The sequence below is a fragment of the Emys orbicularis genome, chromosome 7 (assembly GCF_028017835.1).
Source record: "Emys orbicularis isolate rEmyOrb1 chromosome 7, rEmyOrb1.hap1, whole genome shotgun sequence".
NCBI lineage: Eukaryota > Metazoa > Chordata > Testudines > Emydidae > Emys > Emys orbicularis.
The window spans coordinates 32,191,312-32,217,051 of NC_088689.1; the positions used below are offsets into that span (position 1 = coordinate 32,191,312).

The window sequence follows — 25,740 nt, forward strand, 5'->3', positions numbered from 1 at the left end:
GCCTTCCTCATTCACACCTCATTTGTTCAACAGGGCAATTGATTAAAAGGGAGCGGGGGAGAGATCTTATTCTACTCCTAGCAAAAAGACATTTTTTTAACATTATACCAAGGCTCAATACAAAGTTTTTTATATAAGGATCTGATACAAAGTTGTATGAAAATAGAGGCATAATACAAAGTCATATGAAAGTTATGTGAAGATGCTTAATGCAGAGATTTATATACATCCAGGCCCTCAACTGTTCCTCTGCGCCCACCTAGGGGGGCATGCCCCACAGTTTGGGGACCTCTGCTCTAAATTCTTATCTGCATCAGAATACCTGTGAGTGCATTGGTCAATAAATAATGCATCTGAAGGAAGAATCACAAGGTTCTTCTTTTACATTATACTGTCTAAATCAAACTGGCATCAATCCTTGTTGCATTTGAATGAATAATACTTATTATGGATGTATTAGCAGGAGTGTTGTAAACAAGACATGAGAAGTAATTCTGCTCTACTCCACGCTGATTAGGCCTCAGCTGGAGTATTGTGTCCAGTTCTGGGTGCCACATTTGAGGAAAGGTGTGGACAAATTGGAGAAAGTCCAGAGAAGAACAACAAAAATTATTAAAGGTCTAGAAAATATGACCTATGAGAAGATTGAAAAAATTGGGTTTGTTTAGTCTAGAGAAGAGAAGACTGAGAGGGGACATAACAGTTTTCAAGTACATAAAAGGTTGATACAAGGAGGAGGGAGAGAAAAATTATTCTCCCTAACATCTAAGGAAAGGACAAGAAGCAATGGGCTTAAACTGCAGCAAAGGCAGTTTAGGTCGGACATTAGGAAAAACTTCCTAACTATCAGGGTGGTTAAGCACTGGAATAAATCACCTAGGAAGACTGTGTAATCTCCATCATCGGAGATTTTTAAAAGCAGGTTAGACAAACAGCTGTCATGGATGGTCTTAATACTTAGCCCTGCCATGAGTGCAGTGGACTGAACTAGATGCCCTCTCGAGGTCCCTGTGGTACGAGTCTATGATTCTAAAGTTTATATGGAAACCAGGATAAAAGTACCATTAAAATAACCATGCAGCATGAGAGCCATTAGGTAACTATTAAATCAGTCATGTTACACTTATTGTTTTAGAGCTCTTAATGGAAAAGTGACAGTTCAAGAGGAACAAATTGCAGAGTATATTGAGAAAATTAGTGCCATGGAGGAAGAAGTGAAAAGAGTAAGTGAAGTCTTTTAACAATACTCGTCTGCAAACAAGAAGTTGGGGGGGGGGGGGGACAACTAGATCAAAGGGAGGAGCTTGGTGTTGTGATATTTTTAGAAACTCCAAACTGATCACTCTGAGATTACATCTTGTAAATCTAAATCTTTCTGATGATGTTTGTAGTTCTTGCATAATTTAATATGTTCAGTCAGAAAAGAACAAAGGTAGAGCTGCCTGAAACTCAGGATTTCTTGTTTGCAAGAAATTGAGATTTCAAAACTTGGTTTCCAATTTGGACCTAAACCAGTTTTTTTTCTATACTTTTGACAAACCGGAAATCCTTGGGGGGGGGGAATTATTTCAGAAGCAGATGCATGATGTTTCTGAAACAGAATAGACTAGCAGCTGCTGAATGAAATTGACATTCTCATCAGTTTTGCAGCTGCCCTGGAGCATATATCCTGGCAGCCTGTCCCAGGACCTCCAGGCTCCTGACTTCATGTTTTGTAGCCTGGAAGTCCTGAGAACCCCAGTCAAGTCAGATTTCTTATGGCTCCCTGGTGTGTAGCTGGGATCCTAGATTCTGGAAGCCCTGGCAAGGTGAGGCTGCCCTATAGCTGTGGACCCTTGAAGCCCAGGTGAGTTGGAAGGGAACCAGACAAGTTTCCTAAGGAAAACCTGCCTGGCCAACAAGGTTCTTTCTGATGGTGCACTGTCTGAGATTCAACAAAAGTCCGTCTGTCTAACCTCACTTTTGTAATACACTTTGGTTCCAGCAAACTGGCATTTTGTGACCAGGTCTAAACAAAGGCTGTTTGTATACCAGTGGTACTTTAGGAAGCTTAGTCAGAGTGTGCTTAGTCAGTTTTGTGAAGCTAAACTTCAAACCTCCTAATCAAAAATAATTATTTGAAAGGGAAACCCAATGCTTAACTTCTTACTAAGTGTGGCTTTGCACTTTGGTAACTTGTAACAGCATAATGCAATATTACACTTGGGTCTTAAGCTTGCCTTAGCTTAAAATTGTTCTGATGGACTTTCAACAAAAAATTGGACTCTAAAATGTTCTTTTTTGGATGGATTAGCATTTACTTTTCAGGCTTTGTGTGAGAAAAGGTGACTTTTCATTGCACATGTGCAATAAACTAAATCTGAGAATAAGAAACATTATTCTCCAAGATTTGGAACTACAAAGCTATCAAATGTTGATGTTACAAGTCTTGCCTTTAGCTAAATTAAGTAATATTAATTGAATCTTTTTCCTCCTTGTATTTGGCTAGGCTGATTTTAATGGGAGAACCTTAAGTGGATGTAATTATTCTGCAGAACTTTTCCTTGTGATTAATTATGTTTTCTTGTTTTGGAGAAGTGTCATTGGTACTTGTTTTGAGACATATTCAAGTTTAGTGTACAAGATCTCAAATATCAAACATACTGCTTAGAACTGAGACTGCATTTGTAATTAACCAGTCATCTGATAATTTGGCATAAGTCACATTTTGGGGGGAGAAGATATTCTTCCTAATGAATATATGATTTGGAAGTATGACTAAGTTGGTCTTCAGTTTTCTGAAAAGCAATATCTCCTCATTAACTGCATTATTAAATTGCACTTTAGGTCACTGAGCTGTTCATGGCTAATAAAAATGAACTTGAACAATGCAAAACGAATCTGCAGATCAGGGCAAGAGAACTGGAAGACACTCAGAAAAACTTGCAAGAAACCAAGATTCAACTTGTGGAGGAGGAATATGTGGCTTCAGCTTTGGAGAGCACTGAAGAAAAGCTGCATGGCACTGCTAGCGAGGTTATTGCATTTCTGATAACTAATTGCAGGTGTAACTTCCCATACTCTATAAGCAATTCTATCGATAATATGCTTAATCTTTAAGGGAATGACTTCTGAAAACTGTACTGGTACAGTATCTTGCAAACTGATCTTAAAACTGAAGACTGGAACAGACTTATGAACTGACCCACTCCACAGTGATGGGGAGGGGACATCACTTGAGATGGCAAGTTTGTTTGTGACAGTTTGATGGTTGACTATTCACTAATCAGCATGCTGCCTTCCTCAAAGTCATCCTGCCCTAAAAGCTCTGAGCTCCAGTGTCTTCCAGTCTGCATCACCCCAGAGTGCGGTGAACCAGCAAATGCTTATTCTACATGGCAACTCGAGAGATGACCTCCACCCCTAAATGGGATAAACTGTCCCATAAAATTATGGGGGAGAACTAGGGTGCAAACACTTCATAGAGGAGGTCTGCAGTAAAGTCCTATAACCTGTTGTACTAACTGAGTGAACTGCTCACCAAATAGTGTTATGGGCCACTGTTACACTTTGGGGCATATTGATAACTTCATGCTTAGTACTGCTCTTAATTCTTACAGCAGTGACTTGCTGTAGAAAAGTTTGCTTTTTCTTCAAAGTGGTAAATCCTGTATCTATATTTACCCAGCATAACTCTTCTATACCTATATTCCTGCTGAGTTCTTTCTTGTAACAAATGGAGATGGTTTATTTGCATTGGCTACTCCTGGGGAATTCTGTGCCACTGTGCATGCACAGAATTTATATCCCCCACAGATTTCTTTGCTTCCCTGAAGAAACATGACTTTCTGTCAGGGAAGCAAAGGGAAGCCACAAGAGCGGTCATGCAACCCTCCTAGCAGTATGTTTTGGGTGCCCAGGGCAGCTGGCAGAGAAGTAAATCACTGTGAGGCAGGGGGTGGGACTTGGGGAAGACCTGGCTGGTGGTTCCTACCCTGCGCCAGACTCTGCTAGTCCTGGCATCCGGAGCCGGGTCAGACCCACCCCCAGATTTCTCCCCCAGCTGCAGGAAGCTCTGCAAACTCCCCAATCCTGCTTCCTGCACCCATCACACCTCAGCTGCAGGGGGAGGGATTCCTGTACAGGAAGCTGCTCCCCCATCAGCCCAACCCCCATGCATCCAGACACCCACATACTCAGACCCTCCCACTGAGCCTCATCCCCCTGCACTCAGGAATCTCCCCCCGATGAGCCCCACTCCCCCTGCACCTGGATCCCCACCCCACCGAGCCCCAACCAGCTGCACCTGGATCCCCACTCCCACAGCATCTGGACCCCCCACCGAGTCCCCTACACCCAGACCCCCCTGCTGAGCTTTATCCCCCCCACCCAGACCCCACCCTGCTGAGCCCCAACCACCTTCACTTGGACCCCCCACCCCTGCAGAGTCTCATTACCGTTACACCCAGAACCCCCCAACAAGCCCCCGTGCATCCAGATCCCCCACTGAGCTGCCTGCATCCAGATTTCCCCACACAGAACCCTCTCATCCCACACCTGGATCCCCCCACACTAAGCCCCTCCACACATGAATGCTGCCTTGCTGAGCCTGCCTGCCCACACCTGCTGCACCTGGCACAGAGAGGCAGGGCCCTGGGATGTTTCTGGGGAATGCCTGATCCTTGCGCTGTGTCAGGGTTTGGTGCAGCCTCACTGATGAGTCCGTGTCCGGGGGGGCTGCACAGTGATCTCCCACCTCTGTGCAGCCAGTTGCCTGTGCTCCCGAATGCCATGCTGAAGCCTCCACATTTGACAAATAAAATTTGCAGAATTTTAACGTTTTTGGCACAGAATGCCCTCAGGAGTAATTGGCAGGCAAACTACATTGTCAAATTCTATATTATTCACTACACAAGTAGCGGGAAGCTACCTAAATGTCAGAGTCCTAGTGAAGCGTGTATTTACACTTCAGAGAGGGGATGCCACCATGCTCCTTCGCTTCCTATTGTCCTATTTTTGGGACAATGGTTACTGGGATGTTAAAGCCTTGGTGTGTCTCTTCTCAAAGTTGGTAAGAGTAAACAATGTCTTGTCTGCAACTTTCTGAATGCCTGAACACCTGATCGTAGTTTACATAAGGATTAAGAAATTAACTGTAGTGATATACTAAGCATGTTAATGCAAACTCTTGGCTTCCCTTCTCTAGGGATGCAACTCCTACTTTAAACAATATGTTTAAGTTTTCATCATCTAAGTTAAACAAGACTATAGTACACCCTTCAGTTATGTTTTGAGGCTGAAGTGGTTCATCTGAAGATTGACAATGTAACTTTTTTTAAATTTTATTTTAGTTGCTTAATACGGTTGAAGAAACAACAAAAGATGTGTCTGGTCTCCATGCAAAACTAGATCGTAAAAAAGTAGTTGATCAACACAATGCAGAAGCCCAGCACAGATTTGCAGGACAAATGAATGCTCTGTTTAGCAAAATACAAGATTCTGTTAATGAGAACAGTTTGAAACAGCAACAAATGATAGAATCTTACACTAATTTAGTTGGTAAGTGTAACAAGTTTATATCAGTCTATCTTCTGACTTCTTACATGAATTCTATGCAGCAGAAATACCAAAGACTTTCCTAAAATTGATATGGCATGACATAAGGACCAGGCTTTACCTAAAATACTAGAGCTGAATTTTTTCACACCAATGATAGTCCAAGTTGGGTAATCATACCCATACAGTAAAGGTTATGCCCAAACATCCACTTCAATTTGCTGTGTTGTAGGCAACACTTGTGACTGATGAGAGGCACTGTTTCTGGCTAGGGCAAATTGTTTGTTCTTGTCCTAGTACCACATTATTAGCGTATCCTAACATGAACCCTTATCCTCTTATGCCACAGGACTGTTGGGAAAACTCTTTACAAAGTTTGTAATGTTCTGTTTACCTTTGTAGGTGACCTTCTGTCTGCCAGCTCTTCAACCACTAATGTTATTGCATCAGCCGTATCTTCATCTTTTGCCTCTGTTGTGGAAATGCTGTCTGCTGAAACTTCTTGGGTTTCTGAAAAAATACTAGAACAGGAGACTCTGTCAGTAAAACATAAAGCTGAGTTGAAGAGATTGATGGTTAGTTAATCTAGATGCTCTTGAGTTATTTTGGGAATATGGATCTTTCTGACTCTTAAAGGGCTTCCATAAACTTGGTCTAGTCAATTTAATAAAAATAACTTTCAATTCAGGAGCTGTCTCAGAGCCGTCAATTGCATGGTTACTGAATCTATAGGGCTTGAAGTAAGATGATGGGGGCAGTCACACCTGGGCCATTGTTGCAGGCTTTTTAGAAGTAGGTTGTTATGGGTTTATACTCTGTTCACATGTTCAAGGCTATCTTCCCAAACAGAAGGTCTGGAAACTTTTTTTTTTTCCCCTGATGATTAAGATTCTGGAGCACAATTCTACAGCAAGGGAAATTCTGGAGCAAATTTTGCAATTGCAGAATACACAGGGCCCTGAATATATTCAAATGAATCTGAATAATCTCTTGTAGACTTGAATTGAGGAGTTGTCTGGTATTTAATTTCCCCCCCCCCCCCACCATCTTTTCTAGGAAGAGCATAAATCTGGAATGGAAAGAGCATTGAGTAGTCTGGTACCTGTGGTAGAATTTGTATTGGGAGTAAACAGTCAGTTTCAGAATAACATCAAGACCTGTTCAGCTGTGGCAGAAAAGGTAAATGCATGGATATTTTGCTTTCACACAGACTTCTTCTTGGACTTCCCTTGCTGTGCTCTTCTAGTTCACTTAGCTTATTGGTCACTTTCTCAGTGACTCTTCCCAGGGTTCTCATCTCAGTCTCCATCTCTGGTTTGGCCTTGCCCACCTGCATATGCTGCCCCATGGGTTTATCTGTTACCTCTCTGACTTCCAAATCTGCTTTTCCATGAGTGACCTCTTCCTTTGTGTGCTCATGATTTCCCCACATCAGTACAATCTCAATTGTCAGAATGTCAAAGTTTGGCTCCTCAAGGTTTTAGATAAAAGAAAGGAACACTGCTTAAACCTCCCCCTCCCATTTCTTTTGCCTCCAGTTCCTCCAAAATGCTCTTCTTCATTTGTTCTGACCACATCTCTCCTGTCTAGAGTATCTATACTGGCTTGCTATCTTCCTCAGTGTGTAGTTTGTTCTAACTTTTGAAGTATTCTAATGCATTGTGCTGTTGTCCTGCCCAAGCATCTCCCCTTTTGTCCTCATTCTACTGTGCTCTGTTTCACACCATCCCTTATGTTTAGAACAGCCGCTTGCCTAATATACCAACCTCCCTTTAACTTCAAACTTCTGCAAAGCCTACCTGCAACAACTGCCATGTTTGTCCACCATACTTTATTCAGTAGTGGCTTTAAACTGCAAGCTCTTTAGGGTGTAGAGATTCTGTATATGTATAACCAGTGTATGGTTATAGCACTAGGATTATGAAAACCTCCACTTTAACTACCATAATTCATGGCTTCCTTATCTAACCTTCATGTAATTTATTTCCCTCTAAAGATGGAAGGACATAAAGAGGAAACAAGCACGTTCTTTACAGAACACTGTCTCGCTCTAAATAAATTACAGGAAGATGTAACCAGTGTTCTGGCTCAACTTCAGAATGACTGTGAGAGTTTAAAGGAAGAAGCAGAGCTGGCAAAGCTGGCACTTACAAAGGTATCATCTTTTTCTTAGAGCAAGAAGATGGAATTAAGCATGTTGTACCTAGTGTTTTTCACCTGGCTTGACTTAAACTCATCTGTAATAGATCTTCATACTTGCTTCATCAGTCAGTACTATGACCATAGTTTCCCATTCATTTAATTTGCTTGTCCTATTTCTGTTAATCAGCCTCAATTGTGATGCTTTTTCTAGCTTTGTGGGGGAGATGGAAATATTACATGTCTGCTCCTGGAGTGGCCTATAGCTGTTGCTAAATTGTTGCTCACAACACACTCCAAAATCTAAGTGAATCCGTTGCTTACATCTTTCCTGAGCACAACTGGTGGTTATGGCTTTAAAATGTATTCTACTTTTTGGTGTGCTATATAATACCTTCCATGAAGAGTCTATTAAATTAAATTTAATCATGTGGAAAGTGCTAATGGCTTTGAGGCAGGTAACACTCCTGTCCGGTGTATAACTCTGCATTTTTCTTAATAGGGCACAACCCAACTCATGGCTTCTCTTCAAAGCCAGTTGAATTTGTTGGTTCAGGAAACCCAGCAGAATTTAAGTGGTGTATCTAAAAAGGGTGGAAACTTGAAGACCGCTATTGCTGTTGTCCAGGAAAACGTCCATCTGTAAGAAATATATTGTTTTTCGTATACTTATAACATTCGCTTACATAGATTACCAAGAATGTAGATTACCGTGCAGTACATTCTTTTGGACAAGTCCCACCTGTTAGAGGTGGGTCCTGCCACAAAATTCAGATCCTGATTCAGATTTCCTCAACATATTTGGACCTAATTTCTGCTCAAAGTTGAAACTTTTATGTGTCTTGCAAGCAAGAGGTTCCATTTTTTCAGGAACTATACATTTGTGAGTGGTTATCAAATATGGCTGGGCATGGCTCCCTGATTACTGCTGCATGCTTACACTCAGTTCTGTAGGCAAATTAGTTGATATCAGTAGTAAATTATCTATCACTTGTAAAATGGGCTCACTGACTGAACTAAACATTAGAGCCCAGGATTTCCAAAAGTGGCTCGTGACTTGTAGGGGTCCAACTTGAGACCCTTGGAAGAGATCTGATTTTCCTAGGGTGGGTGCTTGGTACCTTCTGAAAATTGAGGTCTTTATAAGACTTGTCAAGTGGACACCCATGGTCATTAGTCACTTTTGAAAACCTTGGCCAAAATTAATGTAATAACTTATTAAATCCCGCAGTAATACTAGTTCTTCTTCGAGTGATTGTTCATGTCCATTCCAAGCAGGTGTGTGCGCGCCGCGTGCACACCAGCCGGAAGATTTTACTATAGCAGCGTCCGTAGGGTCGGCTCCGGCACCCCCTGGAGTGGCGCCCTCATGGCGCTGTATATAGGGGCCAGCCGACCCCCCACCCCCTCAGTTCCTTCTTACCGCTGGTGACGGCTAGCTGGAACTTCGCTTGCTCTTCAGCAATCGTGGCAGTGTGCTGTAGTTGTTCTAAATAGTTAATTAGTTAGTTTGTTGATTAGTGTTAGCTAGTTAAATTAGTTGGGGGTTTTTTCCCCCCACTTTTTCGTCGCCCCGCTGGGGCATGCCCGGGTCCCCAGGGTTCAAACTCTGCCGGGACTGCGGGAAATTTATGCCGAAGAGTGACCCGCACTCTTCGTGCTTAAGGTGCCTCGGAGAGATCCATCAAAGGGATAGGTGCACTATCTGCAGGGCTTTTTGCCCCAGGACTCTCAAAGATAGAGAGCAGAGACTTAAAGTCCTCCTAATGGAGGCGGCACTGCGGCCGCAATCGGATCCCGGGCCTTCTGAGCTGGCACCCAGCACTTCATCCTCGGTGCGCAGTGCCCCGGCACCGGAGATAAGTCGTGAGGCCAAGGACCCGAAACCCCGGCACCGGAGAGAGTCGGCGCATAAGAAACCATCTTCTACAAGACGCCGCTCTCCATCGCCAGTGCCGGTTAAAAAGAACAGGCCGCTGAGGGAACAATCTCCCCACCGGGACTCTAAAGGTCCGGCGCCATCCACGAGTGTTACAGGACAACTCACACCGCAGACCCATCCGGCCATCCCGTTGACTCCCGCCCCGGAGAGGGCAAGGTCGGGTCCGGAAAGGCATAGATCCCCGGACACGATGGAGGAGGTGTGCCTCCCATCGACGCCGGAGGCGTTCGAGGCCGCATCAGACCTCTTGAGCCTCCCGGTGCCGGCGTCGCCGCACCGGTGCAGAGAACCTCCGGCTACCGCTCGGCCCCATTACCACTCTAGGGACAAACCGGCGATGCGCTCACCACGCTCTCCACACCGCGCCACGTTAGCGGCACCAGTGCAAGCACCCCCTCCGGCGACAGTGGGTACCGCGCCTCCTATGTCCTCATATTCAGAGACTTCTGACTCAGAGGCGGACTCGTACCGCTCTAACAGATCGAGGAGCAGGCGATCGTCCTCGCGTACGAGTACCCACCCGTACCCACCGCAGTGGCATCAGCAGCAGCAGTGGCAACCGCCCCCACAGTGGCCGTTCTGGACGCCGTGGGCCTACCATCAGTCAGTGGGTCAGGCGTACGGGCCCCGCTCACGAACCGCTTCTGTTTCCTCAACGTCTGCGGCCCCGCCGCTAATGCCACCACCGGCACCGCCGTCTGACAGGAGTGTGCCACAAGGGGATACGGCACACCCTGGCCAAACAACGGCACCGACAGGGACTTTGCTCCCAACAGCGCAGGCACCATCCAGCACTCCTCGTCGTTCGGTGGCGACCCCGGTACCGGCCGCGGTGCCACATCTTGAGCCCGCACCGGCCGTGCAGCCTGAGTACCGTGTGCCGCAGGCCCTCACAGAGGGGGACGTGGTAGATGAAGGGCCCTTGCTTGGGACATCTTCCTCTTCATCTCCGGACGAGGCAGTAGCGGGAACTTCAGCGGCACCGGCCCTAGAGGACAATAGGATCCTCCAACAGCTCCTTACTCGAGCGGCCCAGAGCCTCTCGATACAGACTGAGCAGATCGAGGTGGACACAGATCCCGTGATTGACATCCTGGCCCCGTCAGGTCCGTCTAGGGTAGCCCTACCTGTCATAAAGACCATTACGGACACAACCCGCACCTTGTGGCAAACTCCAGCCTCATTGGCCCCTACGGCCAAAAGGACTGAGAGGCGATATTTTGTTCCAACCAAGGGGTATGAACATCTTTATACACACCCCCCACCGGACTCCCTAGTGGTAGATGCGGCCAACCAGAGGGAACGCCAGAGTTTCCAGGGGGCTACTCCTAAAAATAGAGAGGCTAAAAAGTTGGACCTGTTCAGGCGCAAGGTATATTCAATGGGGGGCTTGCAGTTGTGCATTGCCAATCAGCAAGCCACAGTGAGCCGGTATGGACACATGCGCTCGGCTTTGTCTAGGTTCACGGACCTCCTCCCACAGGACTCACGAACCGAGTTTTCGGCCCTGGTTGAAGAGGGAAGATTGATTACCCCGTGCTTCCCTCCAGGCGGCCTTGGACGCGGCCGATTCAGCCTCACGCACGTTGGTGACTGGTGTGGTTATGAGGCGCGGGGCCTGGCTTCAAGTTTCCAGCCTCCCTCACGAGGTCCAACAAACGATCCAGGACCTGCCCTTTGAAGGGCCCACGCTCTTCTCAGAAAAGACTGATAAGAGGCTCCATAGCCTAAAGGATTCGCGGACCACCCTCTGTTCCTTAGGCCTACACACCCCTGTTACCCAGCGTAGGCAGTTCAGGCTGCCGCAGGCCCCTCAACCGTACCAGCCTCAAAATCGAGGGGATGCCTCGCGCAGAAGGCCGAGAACGGGCAGGAGGAGGCAACAACAGCAGCCTTTCGAACAGTCATCTGCCCAACCAAGGCCTACACAGGGGCCTAGACCACCATTTTGATGGCTTGGTCGAGGACGACCTCCCACTCAGAACCCTGGATCCGTCCAACCTTACCTTTTCGTCACGCCTGTCCCCCTTCTATCGTGTGTGGGCCCAGATCACATCGGATGCTTGGGTGCTGCGCACGGTAGAGGAGGGATATTCTATGCAGTTCTCCTCCCTCCCGCCCCACCAGTCCCCCTCCCCAAGTCCACACTGTCTCCAACTCAAAAAAATCGAATTCATAGGAGCAGTTCTGGACTCGACACAAGCCAGGGCATATCTCCCAGAGGCCAGATTCCGAACTATATCCAACATCATTCTCGGCCTCCAAAGTTACCCTTCCACCACAGTAAGAAGCTGCCTCAAATTACTAGGACACATGGCCGCATGTACCTACGTGGTGAGACACGCCAGGCTCAGACTGCGCCCACTCCAATCTTGGTTGGCACGGGTTTATGGGCCAGTCAGGGACTCCCTAGAATCAGTGGTGACGTTACCTCCGCCGGTGTTGGACTCCCTTCAATGGTGGCTAGACCCGCGGGTGGTCTGCGCGGGAGTTCCTTTCCTGGACCCCGAACCCTCCCTATCCCTGGTAACGGATGCATCGGATCGGGGATGGGGTGCACATCTGGGCCACCTCAGAACACAAGGTCTTTGGTCGCGGGAGGATCTGTCACTGCACATCAATGTCAGGGAATTGCGAGCGGTACGCCTCGCATGCATAGCATTCAAGTCCCAGCTGGCAGGCAGGTGCATTTCTGTCCTCACAGACAATACTCCAACGATGTTTTATATCAACAAACAGGGTGGTGCTCGCTCCTCTCCCCTTTGCCAGGAGGCCCTTGCATTATGGGACTCTTGCGTACAGAACGTAATTCACCTGACAGCATCCTACCTCCCGGGCACGCACAACGCGCTCGCGGACGCCCTCAGCTGCTCGTTCCAGGGCCACGAGTGGTCTATCCGCTGGGATATAGTTCTCTCAATTTTCCGACTCTGGGGTCATCCCCAGGTGGACTTGTCTGCCTCCAACGAGAACAGGAAGTGTCGTCAATTCTGCTCCCTCATGGGACGCAGTCAGGGGTCCCTATCAGACGCTTTTCTCCTCTCTTGGGCAGACGGGCTTTTTTACGCCTTTCCCCCGATTCCCTTGATTCACAGGGTAATCCTCAAGGCCCGCAGGGATCATGCTCGACTCATCCTGATAGCGCCTGCGTGGCCGCGACAGCACTGGTACACAGCTCTCCTACACATGTCTACGAGGGTTCCACTCCGGTTGCCCCTACTACCGGACTTGATCACGCAGATCGCGGTCGCCTCCTTCACCCGAACCTGGAGTCGCTCCACCTTACAGCTTGGATGGCTAAACCCAGTGGAGTTACGATGCTCTCATCAGGTCAGACAGGTCCTGTTGGGCAGCAGGAAGCCCTCAACAAGGACCACGTACTTGGCCAAGTGGAAGCGCTTCTCCCTCTGGGCTACACAACGGGGTCAGGCCCCCTTGCTCGCCCCGGTCCCTCTCATATTGGACGATTTGCTACATCTGAGACATCTGGGACTAACTCTCTCGTCGGTTCGAGTACACCTTGCTGCAATCTCCGCGTTCCACCCTGGAGACGGGGGGACCTCAGTGTTTGCGAACCCACTCGTTGGACGATTCCTTAAGGGCCTTGACAGATTGTTCCCGCACATCCGTCAACCTGTCCCTGCTTGGGACCTCAATTTGGTCCTGTCTGTCCTCACGGGGCCCCCATTCGAGCCGTTGGCTTCATGCTCGCTGTTATACCTCTCGTATAAGGTCACGTTCTTGGTGGCTATCACATCAGCCCAGAGAGTATCGGAACTCAGAGCTCTAACATCTGAACCTCCATACACAGTCTTCCACAAGGACAAGGTCCAACTCAGGCCGCACCCAGCGTTCCTGCCTAAGGTGGTTTCCACATTTCACATGGGTCAAGACATTTTCCTCCCTGTGTTTTATCCCAAACCGCACTCCTCGGCTAAGGAGTGCAGGCTGCATTCTCTGGACGTTCGCAGGGCTCTCGCGTTCTATATCGAAAGGATGAGATCCTTCAGGAAGTCGACCCAACTTTTCGTCGCCGTGGCCGACAGTAGGAAAGGGCTCCCGGTCACGTCACAGCGGATCTCGGCTTGGATCAGAACCTGCATCCAGGAGTGCTACAGTCGGGCCAATATACCAGCCCCGCCTATCACGGCCCACTCCACAAGCGTGCAGGCCTCTTCAGCCGCGTTCCTGGCCCACGTCCCGACGCAGAAAATTTGTAGAGCAGCCACCTGGTCCTCAATCCACACCTTTACGGCGCACTACGCCATCACGCGCCAAGCCAGAGAGGATGCTGCATTTGGCTGTGCAGTCCTCCAGTCTGCAGTGACCTCCGACCCCGCCACCTAGACTTGCGCTTGTGAGTCACCTGCTTGGAATGGACATGAACAATCACTCGAAGAAGAAGAAACGGTTACTCACCTTCTCATAACGGTTGTTCTTCGAGATGTGTTGTTCATGTCCATTCCAATACCCACCCTCCTACCCCTCTGTCGGAGTATCGGCAAGAAGGAACTGAGGGGGTGGGGGGTTGGCTGGCCCCTATATACAGCGCCATGAGGGCGCCACTCCAGGGGGCGCCGGAGCCGACCCTACGGACACTGCTATAGTAAAATCTTCCGGCTGGGTGCACGCGGCGTGCACACACCTGCTTGGAATGGACATGAACAACACATCTCGAAGAACAACCGTTACAAGAAGGTGAGTAACCGTTTCATCAGTTGTCTCCAATCTTTTTACGCCCAGGATCACTTTTTGAATTTAAGGGCAACCCAGGATCTACCCTGCCCCTTCCCCAAGGCCCCGTTCCACTCACTCCATTCCCCCCCCCTCGTCGCTTGCTCTCCCCCACCCTCACTCACTCTCACCGGGTTTGGGGGGGGGGGGTGCGGGCTCTGGGCTGAGCCTGGGGCAGAGGATTGGGTGCAGGAGGCGTGAGGGGTGCAAGCTCTGGGAGGGGGGTCAGGGCTGGGGCAGAGTGTTGGGGTGCAGGAGGGGGCTCAGGGCTGGGGCTTTGGTGTGCAGGAGGGGGTATGGGGTGCGGCATCCCGCCGGGCAGCTCTTACCTCTGGCGGCTCCTGGTCGGCGGCACAATGTGGCTGCCACTAAGGCAGGCTCCCTGCCTAACCCGGCCCCACGCCACTCCCGGAAGGGGCCAATGAGCCCCTGCGGCTCCTGGGACGGGACGGGGGGGCATGTGGCTCCGTGCGCTGCACCTCTCTGCAAGCACTGCCCCCGCAGCTCCCTTTGGCCATAGCTCCCCGTTCCTGGCCAATGGGACCTGCAAGGGCAGTGCTTGCAGGCTGGAGTAGCGCATGGAGGGAGACCCCCTGCACCCACAGGGCCGTGCTGGCCGCTTCCGGGAGCAGTGTGGGGCCGGGGCAGGCAGGGAGCCTGTCTTAGCGGCAGCCCCACTGCACCACCAATCGACTGGGAGATCGACTGGGAGATCCTCTAGGACTGACCGGTTGGCAACCACTGTACTAGATTGTGGTTAGGGAAAGCTTTACTGCATAAATAGCTTAAATAGAAAGCATTCCAATGGCATCTTATTATAATAGGATTGGATCTGGCTTACTTTGAAATTAGACTGTCACTGCTGCTGTTGTCAAATCATATGAAATGCATGATGTTTTTAAATCAGCATTTCCAAATACTCTGATCTATATTATGAATCTGTTGTTCATGCAGGCAAACTACAGACCTAGTCAGTTGTACAACTTCCCACCACAACAAATACATTGCATCTTTGGATAACTTCTCACGAGAGATCAGGCATCTAAACAAGGAAGACAAAAAGTTGCTGGAGGAGTCCACTGAATGCTGTGAACAGCTTCACAGAAATCTCACCACAGTGTGTCAGGAGACAGATGAATGGGTTGAATCTGCAAATACTAAGATTGACTGCCTTACTGATCAACAGATCTCCTCCTCCCGCAGTGAGCTGGAACGACTTCAGTGTTTACAGAGGGTAACTGATAACTTTTCATTAGACTATGAAGTTCTCAATGGAGAGGACCAGAAAGTAGAATATGTGTAGATACAAATCCAAAGTCATCTGTATATCATTCTACAGTACTATTGTTATGCTACAGGCCTGATCAGGATAGAGGTTGGCTTGCTTCTCGTTTCCTGTAACATCATGTACCCAATCTTTTGATATGAGATATTAACCATCTAAGTTCCATCTAAACTGCGCAGCCGTGCAGCTGCCTATTAAACGGCGCTCAGGGCAGAGATAGGGAGAGATGCTTCTCCCTAAACCCCAGGCCTGCCGCGGCGCCCCAGCCCAGTCCCAGACCCGCCATGTCGGGGGACAGACGCCCCTCCCCCCCCCAGCCCAGGTGCTGCTGGGGGGGAGAGGTGGTCCTCTCTCCCCACTGTAGCCCTGAGGAGCCCCACTGCACCCCAAGCCCCTCAGCCACACCCCAAGCCCGCACCCCCAGCCTGAGCCCCCTCCCACACTACAAACCCCTCGGCCACACCCCGCCACATGAATTTTATGTGCACCAATTGAAGGTGATGTGTGTCACATCACCTCCAATTGGTGCACATAACAAAATGCATTCTGCACGTGGGTGAGAAAAATTAGAGGGAACACTTAACCACCAATATATAAACTTGTCAAATTTCAAAATGAGTTTAGGTTTAGAGAAGTAATCTAAGCCTCTAAATAATTACGTCTTACAGAATAGCCTCTCTTTTTGTGGTAGCTAGCACTGTTGAAGTAACACAGGAGTTGGTTTAAAACAAAAAACAGAATTATATCACTAAGGACCACAATTTGATTAAATCAGTATCCCTGGTAGAAGAATAATCAAAATTAGCACAGACATACAACTTTAGAAAAGGGACATCTCAAAAGTAAGAAAACTAAATCTTAGCCTCTATATAGTCTGCTGAAGTATAGAATAATCACATGTGATTAAAGGAGAAGCAGGAAGGCAAGAAAACCAGTATGGTTAAATGGCAAAGTAGAAGAGGTTTCTGAGCCAAACAGGCATTTTTCAGAAAATGGAAATTCAATCGAAGTGGAAGCTAATAAGAAGGCAAAATTGAATTTAAGAGCACAGAGTTCGAATTTGAAGTGCAAATAGCATAAAAACATTATCCAACTTATCTGGTCCATAGTTCTGACCTGTAGACTGGTGTAAAACTTTAGCACACTCCCTTTGAAAACTTACATGCCCCCCATAGTCTACAGTAGATTTGTCAGTGGGAAGGTTTGCATAGTGATCAAGTATAGAATATGGCTTTCAAGTGGTAGCTAACCTTTTAATTATTATCATTGTTAGGTTTGGCATCAATCAGTGGGGAAAATGTTCTCCTTTGGGGCTACTGCTATTTCTGGTCCTTTATTTTTCTTCCTTTCACATTCTTCTTTTCCCTGTCTGTTTTTTCCTTCCCTGTAACAACTCTCCCATCCATGGATTTCACTCCCAATCCTTTCCCACGCCTTTGCTAAAATAAATAATGAACTAGTTTAATACTGACATTTAAAGTGTCACTAGACTTCAGAGTTAACACCCCAATGTGGAAAATGCACAGCTAAGTGTTTGAAGACTCCGGAAGAAAACACTATCTATTCATTCCAGATGTCTTCATGTCTGGAATACTTTCTTTGCAACCTTACGGGCTAAAAATGCTTTGTAAAATGTAAACTTTCTTCCTAGCCCCTTGCAGGTGTTTTATCCTAGCATTGTCCAATATGCAATTATTTGCATCTTACTTTGAAGCATTTAGTGCTATTTACTGTTGGAGACTTGATACTGAATCTGAGAAACCAGTGCTCTGATCCAGCATAGCAATGTCTGTGTTCCTATGACTAGCTATTGGCATCTGTTCCCAAAGGATAGCATGTACGTTCCAAGAAATGGATTATTCTAAATACAGCTCTCAAAATGAATATAAATCAGCATGGCCAAACTCTTCAGTTGAGGTCACATTTAAGTTTAGTGACACAACCTGAAATGTAACTTATCTTGCTCCACCAGTTAGGCAAGAGACCTTAGCCTTAATTTTATTGTTAATTTGGTATTCTGTCTTTCAGAATGCAAATGAAAGCTGTAATGCATCAGTTGCTGAAGTCACAGACCAGATTAATAGACAGAAAGCTGATGAAGAGAGGTCACTGAATAGCCTCCTGGACCAGATTAAAAATGATAAGGAGATGTTCCTGGAGCAGAAACTGATCCTCCATGAGGAAGCACAATATGGATTGACTCAGGTTAATGCCTTCCTGCAGGAGGAACTTAAAGTGGATATCCCAACAGGTATTCACAGTGGGGGATGGCAAGGGGAATGGTCTCACAGCAAGCTACTTGAGTACCGAGTTCATAAGCTAAAACTAATGGGAACATGAAGTGACTGATGGTCTTGAATTTTTTTAATATGGACAAGAATGTCTACCAAGAATGATTCCTACATTTCATTTAATAAAATCTGGAAGTGTTTAATAATGCCATTCATTTTTTACATCAACTTCATTAAAGGGACAACTCCACAGAGAAAAGACTACTTTTATCCAGTGACTCTTGTGAGAACAGAACCTCGTGACCTGCTGCTTGAGCAATTGAGACGACAGCAACCAGAACTCATGGCTACATTAAATAGTGCAGCAAAGATGGTAGAGCATGTGGATCAGGTAAATGTGAGATGGTATAAATACAAGGCTCCATTTTGTAACCACTCATCCAGAAGATATGGGATTGAACAGTTAGTACAACACTTTAAAGTGTTTCAGTTCAACTCTGTAAACACAGAGTTCTGGAAGCTTTTACATTCTGCACTCGTCTGTTACAATGTGAGTGTCCATGCAAAGCTCAGAAAATGCACAGGATGGGATAAAACAAAGTCTTCTGTTTAAAAGGTCTTTTTTTGCTTGATAGTTGTGCATGTAAAGATCTATAAATCTCTCAAAAGATTGTGCCACGTATTTTAGGGACTTGAGCAAATGATTGTAAATCCCCTCTGAATTTAGCCATTCGTGTAAACTGGAAACTTCTGTTTTTAGGACTCGCTGGAGGAAGAAGAGGTGGTGCAGGAATTTAATGAAAGTATCTTCAGTGATAAATCTTCCCTGGACACAAGTGTGTGCTGTCAAACAAATAGTGGTGTTCCCTTTTTCCAGGTAATTTCTACAAATATTGCAGACAGATTTGAATTTGACCAGGAAGCGTGGTGCCTCTGCTATAATAGGGTAACAGCATTTGTGTAACATTGTCAATGTAGGTTTGTGACCAGACTTAGTCCTTCAGAATATCAATTTGAGACTTCATATATCTTAATTTAAAGAAGCAGCCAATAAATTCCCCCCTTAAATTGAGGGTTTTTTTCCAGCAAACTGAGCTGAAAGTAAGTTTTTCTTAAAACTGCAGCTACCACAGGGGAACATCAACTCATGTATTTTAACATAAGACTGCTCAGCATTAGATTAGATGTAGATCATCTACCATAATGGCTTTGCAACAGATTAGTACTCCCAACTCCATTGGGGAAGGAATTGGTAAACTTTGTTTTGTTTTTTATTTTTATTTATTGACTAGTGTTAGCCTATGGGCTCTTCTTGGTAAAGTATTCAGAGCTGCTGTAATTTCACCCATGATCCCTTTTGGATAGCTAAGGGGTGGACTGCTTTCAAAGGCTTTGTTCGGTCTAGTTGTAGGATCTCTTTTAAGATGTTGAGGTCCTTGGAGGAGGGTGAGGGTGAGAGTTGCAAAACCTCTTAACTGTCTCTAGCAAAAGAAGTATCTGGCCATGAATCACTGCAGCACTCCAGGGATTAAATACTTGCCCTGCTGAACATAACCTTTCCAATGTGACTTGGAAATTAAACAGGCAATCTTCAAGGCTGACCATGTGGACTACTATATAAATATTCGTTTCAATGAGGGAGATGAAATGTTCTGAGGATTTGTTTGGTGTATCCTTAAACACCTAATAGTACATGTATACTTCACCTTGTTCGGGCCTATATGAAACACAAAGGGTTAAACCTGGTTACTCCTGGGGGAATTCTGCACCAAAAAATTAAAAATTCTGCACAAAATACTTTACAATTCTGCATATTTTGTCAAAATAACACAAAACAATCACTACTTTCAATTATTTTGGTAATTTATTTCAAAATACTTGTCCGCAAGTATGTCTGTAACAATCCAGACAACAAAAAAGATTCAGGAAATGTTTTTTTGACAAATTCCTTACTGGGCATATTAATACAGAACTTTTGAATAATTCATTTAAACTAAATACAGAAACGTATTTCCCGCATCCCTCAGAAGCCGTGCAAAAGCTTTGGGGAGTCAGGGGTAATGGAGGAGCTGAGGGGGAGGGAAGTAATTGGTGGGAAGGAGTCTGGGAGTGAACCTAGAGGGTTGTTGGGTATGGGTGGAAGAAGTGTTTTTTGTGGGGAAGGATCAGGGAGTTGGGGGGCCTTCCCAATGCAGATCTGGGCTGACTCCTAGCCTCTCCCATTCAGTCAGGCACGTCTGCCTCTGTCCCCAGTGTCCCTGCACCCCCCTCTCCTTATCTCCAGGTGACCTTGCATCTCCACTCAGTTCCCCCCCCCCCATCCCCATGTGGCACTGTACCCTCCCTCCCATTCAACCCCCACCCCAGTCTGTCTACCCCACTAGTCCTTCTGAACCCCAGTCTGTGACCCCTAGCAGCCCCGTGTGCCCCACTCTCTGTGCCACTTCACTCTCTTCCCTCCTCCCCTCCCTCCCTCCCATATCCCGTGTCTCCTCACCTGGCCCCACAGGCAGGGCTCTGTGAGGAATGCAGCCTCTCCTCCTCCCTATCTGCTACTGGCTGCTATGGGCGACTGCTCGCTGTTCTGGCACCACAGCAGCCCCTGGTGGACAAACAGCATAACTTCAGTGCCTCTGCGGCAGAACGTATTTTCTGCAGAGGAAAAAAAATCTGCGGGGGACATGAATTCTGTGCATACGCAGTGACACAGAATTCCCTCAGGGATAACTGGTAACTTATCAGAAGCCTAAAGGGTACACCTAAACTTGCATACAAGAATCAGAATTCAATCTAACTGCACAACCTTTCAGACTTACTTCTTTCTGATGGAATAATAATTGTTGGTTTGCTTTCATTAGCAATAAAAGTGTGCTGTTTATAAACTTGTCTCACTGCAGCTAAGGGTGCCCTCTCATTAATTATGGCAAGAACTATCTTTAAAAGAAATAGCTTCCAACAAATTAGTTCTTAGGCACATACAGGAATTCCTAGAGGTATCTTATTTTTGGTCTTGAGGAGAAAATCTTAATGCCTTAGGCTCATAAGACTCTTGTGTCCTAAAGAATAAATCTCCTTAGCAAATGTCTTCAGAAAATTGCCCTGTATAATTTTTTACGCTTTGAGTATTGTGTGCAGAATTATGTGGCAACCAGAAAATGGAGAGTAATGTTGCATTTTTTAGCATTGTGTGTAAAGGTGTAATACTAACTGGGAACTTTTTTAAACCCTGCAGCACAAAAAGAGTGTAAAAAAGGATAAAGAGAACAAATCTACAAGTATCTTGGAGAGGTCCAAGATGGAGGATACAACAGAACAATCTCTTCCCAAGTCTAAGCTTCCTTTAAAAGCACTGAACTAAGATATTTAATGCAGACCACTGCATTTGTAAAACTTACCTCTGATCTTCTGTTCAGTCTGTTTTCTCAACCATTTTCAGGTGCTGTATATAGTGATATTTTGTTGCAAAATCAAATTTTCTAAGAAGTTGTCCTGCCTATTTGTCTGAATTGTTTTTATACACTGTAACTTAGTTACATAGCATATGCTGTAATTTAGTTACATGGCATTTACAGACTTTTAAAACTTCAAATTATGGCTCTGTATGTTAAATAAAGACTTTTAAAATCTAAAGCTTATAATGCTAATTAGCCTTTCTGTAGCCATTTTTCCTTTCTTATAAACCAATACAACCAACAGATTTAAAACAGCATGGGCAGATGGGGACAAGCTTTCTAAATAGGTCACTTCTACATTTTTGATTTTATTTTAATTGACTGTAAATATTGGCATTCTGCTTTTATGCCTGCCTCAGTCTGTCTCCTGTTGCTATGTAGTAGACTGGTGTCAAAGTACTGTCTTTATTATGTAAGTGGATTACTTCAAAGAAGCCCATCAGAATCTGCAGCACTGCTACAAATAAGCATTCCCCATATTAACAAACTTGGAAAATTTAAAAGATTACCAGATCAAAAAGCCAAAACTAATACAGTGGTCTAGCCAAAGTACTGGAAAACACACTATAAGAGATCTTCTGTCAGTGCAGGATTGTTCATCCTTTAATATGAAGCAAAATGGCACAGTGTACTGGGCATGGCTTATTAGTCAACACTAATTGACAGGTATAATGCATGTTTCAGACAATACTGTGCCAAAATCAAATATCCAAACTCTCCTGAGCTATAGATGCTTTTCCTGCTGCAGCCTAGCCCCCTAATGTTACAACCACCATTTTGATTACACATTTTTACTCTTGGGAGTAGGACCCATTGATGTTTTTGGGGCTTGGTGTGTTCTCCAGTTAGTGGAGGACGTTCATGTGCTGCTAAGCATGAGACAAGTGAAGGATGCATGGGAATGGGTGGGGAGTGAGGAATGGAATTATGAAAGTGGGCTGCTCTGTTGCACTGATCAGTTGGAGGGTGCTTATAAATGGAGGCTGATTTCCAGGATACTCTCTTCTTGGCTTTTCACCCATGTAAACCATGACCCATCCCCCAAATCTCAGGTATCAGTCTGAGGTGAATGATCCATGTGTCCTAGATTAGGAGCTAGTGGGTAACAGGCTGACATCTATTCTAAGGGCCAGGATTCCTGTTTGAAACTGATTTGCCTCTCTCTGCCAAAGTTTTGCATTACCCCCTTCTTGGCTCAGAGAGAACTGTCTGCAGAGATGGTCTTTGTGCCCAACTGCCACAGCTACACAGTGGCTGTCAGAAGATATCTGCTAAAAGCTATAGAAACAAGGTGCTGTGTACTGAGGCAAACTGGAACTTGTGATAAGGTCCCTGGATTCTGCAGAACTCTGGTGTAAGAGTGAAAATTATGCAGTAGCTTAATTTACATGTAAAAATGATTTTAATGGCTTAAATGTAAAACCAATACCATAGTCCCCCTTCCTATAGTCAACTTCTTCCCATAATTGGCGGTTGTCATTATGCCACAGTCTTTTGTATTGACAATGCAGAGCAGCATCATAGAAGTTGGAGTGGAAACTGGAGGACCGGTGGCAGTGGAGGAGATAGCTGGTGTTCTTGGGACCTGGAGAGGCATGAGGTGTGCATTGCAATAAGCACATTAGCCAGATGTGACCGCTTTAAAAATCAGGAATAATTTTCAAGTCCACATTAATCTCAGAATTAAGAACGAGTCAGTACACACCTCAAAGCTATTGCTTTACGCTATCGACAGACTTTGGAAGTCGCTGCCCTGGTTTACACTTGGGCCATATTTCCAAGGTTTCCTCAGCTATGAGGTCTGGAAGCATAGAATGGATCTTAGAGCAGATTCAATGGACTAGTGGGCCCTGGCTATTTTGATCTTTATGTATCTCCTTCCACTAGATGTCTTCCACTACTTATCTAGTGGAAAGGAGAGGATGGAGCTGCTGTTTCCATTAACTACAGCAAAGTTATTAGGATGGAGCACCAGTCATAGCTCTGATCATGTATGTCAATGCAGTGGCAATTACTATTTACAATTTAACTTCTGGATTTGGACTCAGTTCTAGCTGCTTTCAGTGATTGCATAACTAGAAACTCAGTTTTGGGGGCTGAATTTGATCACCAATCATGTGGAACTCGACCCTATAGGTTCTCCTAAAAATCAACACTTAATGTTGTAGGGGGTCTACATCCAAATTGCTTTCTCAGGCCTGTGCTGCACCACTAACATTCATTCACATGCTTGTGATTGCTACTTCTGCCTTTACTGAGGTTGCTGCTGGTATACAAACAAGGACTTAAATGATGGCAATGCTTGTTTGTGTTAACATAGGCATAAAACACTTTACAGAGGTCGAACGTAGAAGAGAGAAAACAATACTTAAAAAATAGACATTATAGCTTTTCACTAGCAATAGCTGAAGTAGTTTTAAAAAGCTTTAGTATCAAAACGATACTTCAGTGAGGCTATTTCCATATTCAAACTAGTGTAAGGGGCAGAGGTGGTTTAAAAGAGCCCACCATTCAAGAAAACAATACTGATTATGTAAGGTCTAGATCTTCTTGGGCTCTGCTGAAGTGGCACTAGAAAACTTAAAAAAAAAAAAAATAAAAAAAAAAAATCCTGACTTCTTTCCCCTACCATATGTACATTCCCAATAATAAAAATGAACACTGCTATTCTCTGTACATGATGCAAGGTAATAACATATCAATAAAAGGAAAGAGTACTCTTACTTTCATGGGGAATATGTCAAGATGGGAAGTGAAATATAGGCAACAGCCATTGGCTTCATGATGGGACTAACAAGAAGGGGAGTATAGTCTTTTCCAATAAAATAACAGCAAGCTAATAACCCTTCCTGGAGGAGTCCTATTGGGCATGATAGAGAATATCAGTGGAGCTGGGGATGTTTTAAAAATACATGCTCTGGTTGACCAATTTAGCCTCTAATGATGGCCATATACCAACAGCTGGGCTCTTATCTATGATTAAAATGAATTCCTACACCCACTGGTGACTGGTAATGAGGGGATAAGAAGGGCTATGCTCCACCAATTAAATCTGCTCTCCTGTTTTTTTTTCTTTTTCTTTAAACAAAAACCCTTTGTGGTAGATGACTTCCCCACTTTTCTCCAGCAATGCACTGGAGAATGCTGCAGGGGGCTGGTTGTACCTAGCACAGCAGCACCGTAGAGTGCACTCAGAATGGTGTGGGGCTAGAAACCATTCTTTGTTGAAAATATAGAGCAATGCTGTGATCAGCATGTGTTTGTAGCCTCTTTCCAGTCCTCTAAATCAAAGTAGCCTCAGATTCCCATTGCCAGTGAGAGCTCCACTACCCTACTACAAGAGCAACATTAAGGAACCCAAATTGGAAGGTTGAAGGATCTGGCCAGCTTATGATTTCAAGGAGGTGACAGATAGGTACCTGGGACCTCATGAGGTGAAATGGGAGCTGCAGGTTTTGTGTAAATTGGGGCTAACCCAGGAGGAGATCGGGAGCAGAGCAGGTGGGAGGGGCTACTTGCTCACGTTTTGAAGTGGTGGGAGTTGCAGCAGAGGAGCTATTGAAGCAAGGTTTATTTATTGGGGGAAAGGAAAGAGTCTTAAATTGGTGGTTTGATTTTATCTGACAGATCAGAAATGATGACGGGGGGGACAGGGACAATTATCTGCCAACCCCAGCTTTCCCAGTTATGTTGGGTGCCATCCAACGCTTTTATGTTAAATGGGTAGGGGGAAATGAGAGGAAGCCTATAACGACTGGGGCAGGAGAAGAGATGGAGGAGGAGGAGTGGCAATTTAAAACATTAAAATGCTCTTTCCCTCAAAAAGACATGGAAAAGGGAATACAAATGGTCCAGGGCACCATAAAAATAAGGACACAAGGTTGGAAAAGATTAACAAAAAATATACCTGGAGCAGTTGGACAAAGGTGCATACAACCTTTTTCCAACTATTTTTTCTTCTCTTATTAGAAACTGTTTTTCATGGTGGAAGGATCTGTTGTATGAACTGTCCATCCCCATAGTTATTTTATAGTTAAATAGTAATCAACCATGCTAGGGTGTGCATTAGTCAGTTACACATGTTACCTTATTATAAATGAGATGTGGATCAGCCAGCAGAGTAGTACATGCTTGTTAGTTAAACTCAAGCTCAAATTCCACATACACTAAATCCTACAAGGCTCAAAAGGCCTCTGGTCAGCATGCACCCAGCTGCAGCTGAGGTCAACATTTAAATCTCTAGCAATTCTGGAATGCACCTCATTCCAGTAGGTCTTGCTAAAGAGGTTGGCCACAAAAAGTAGGGCACAATATAATTTAAAATTTCCCTGTCAAGCAGTGGAAGCCCATAATTTCATTTTAGGGTGACCAGGTGTCCGGTTTTCAATCGGAACACCCCATCACAAAGGGATCCTGGCAGCT

The 25,740-nt window shown here is 45.5% G+C and overlaps 1 protein-coding gene across 1 annotated transcript in view; it reads left to right on the plus strand.

The window, feature by feature from the left end:
- Positions 1–21,224, plus strand: part of KIF11 (kinesin family member 11) — a 38,815-nt gene extending 17,591 nt beyond the window's left edge. The window contains exons 11-22 of the mRNA XM_065408152.1: positions 1,136–1,223; positions 2,827–3,015; positions 5,331–5,538; positions 5,938–6,110; positions 6,592–6,714; positions 7,532–7,690; positions 8,177–8,316; positions 15,305–15,584; positions 17,664–17,886; positions 18,106–18,257; positions 18,627–18,743; positions 21,099–21,224. Coding sequence (XP_065264224.1) covers positions 1,136–1,223; positions 2,827–3,015; positions 5,331–5,538; positions 5,938–6,110; positions 6,592–6,714; positions 7,532–7,690; positions 8,177–8,316; positions 15,305–15,584; positions 17,664–17,886; positions 18,106–18,257; positions 18,627–18,743; positions 21,099–21,224 — 1,978 coding nt within the window. The remainder of the gene's footprint in view (positions 1–1,135; positions 1,224–2,826; positions 3,016–5,330; positions 5,539–5,937; positions 6,111–6,591; positions 6,715–7,531; positions 7,691–8,176; positions 8,317–15,304; positions 15,585–17,663; positions 17,887–18,105; positions 18,258–18,626; positions 18,744–21,098) is intronic.
- The last annotated feature ends 4,516 nt before the right edge of the window (positions 21,225–25,740 follow it).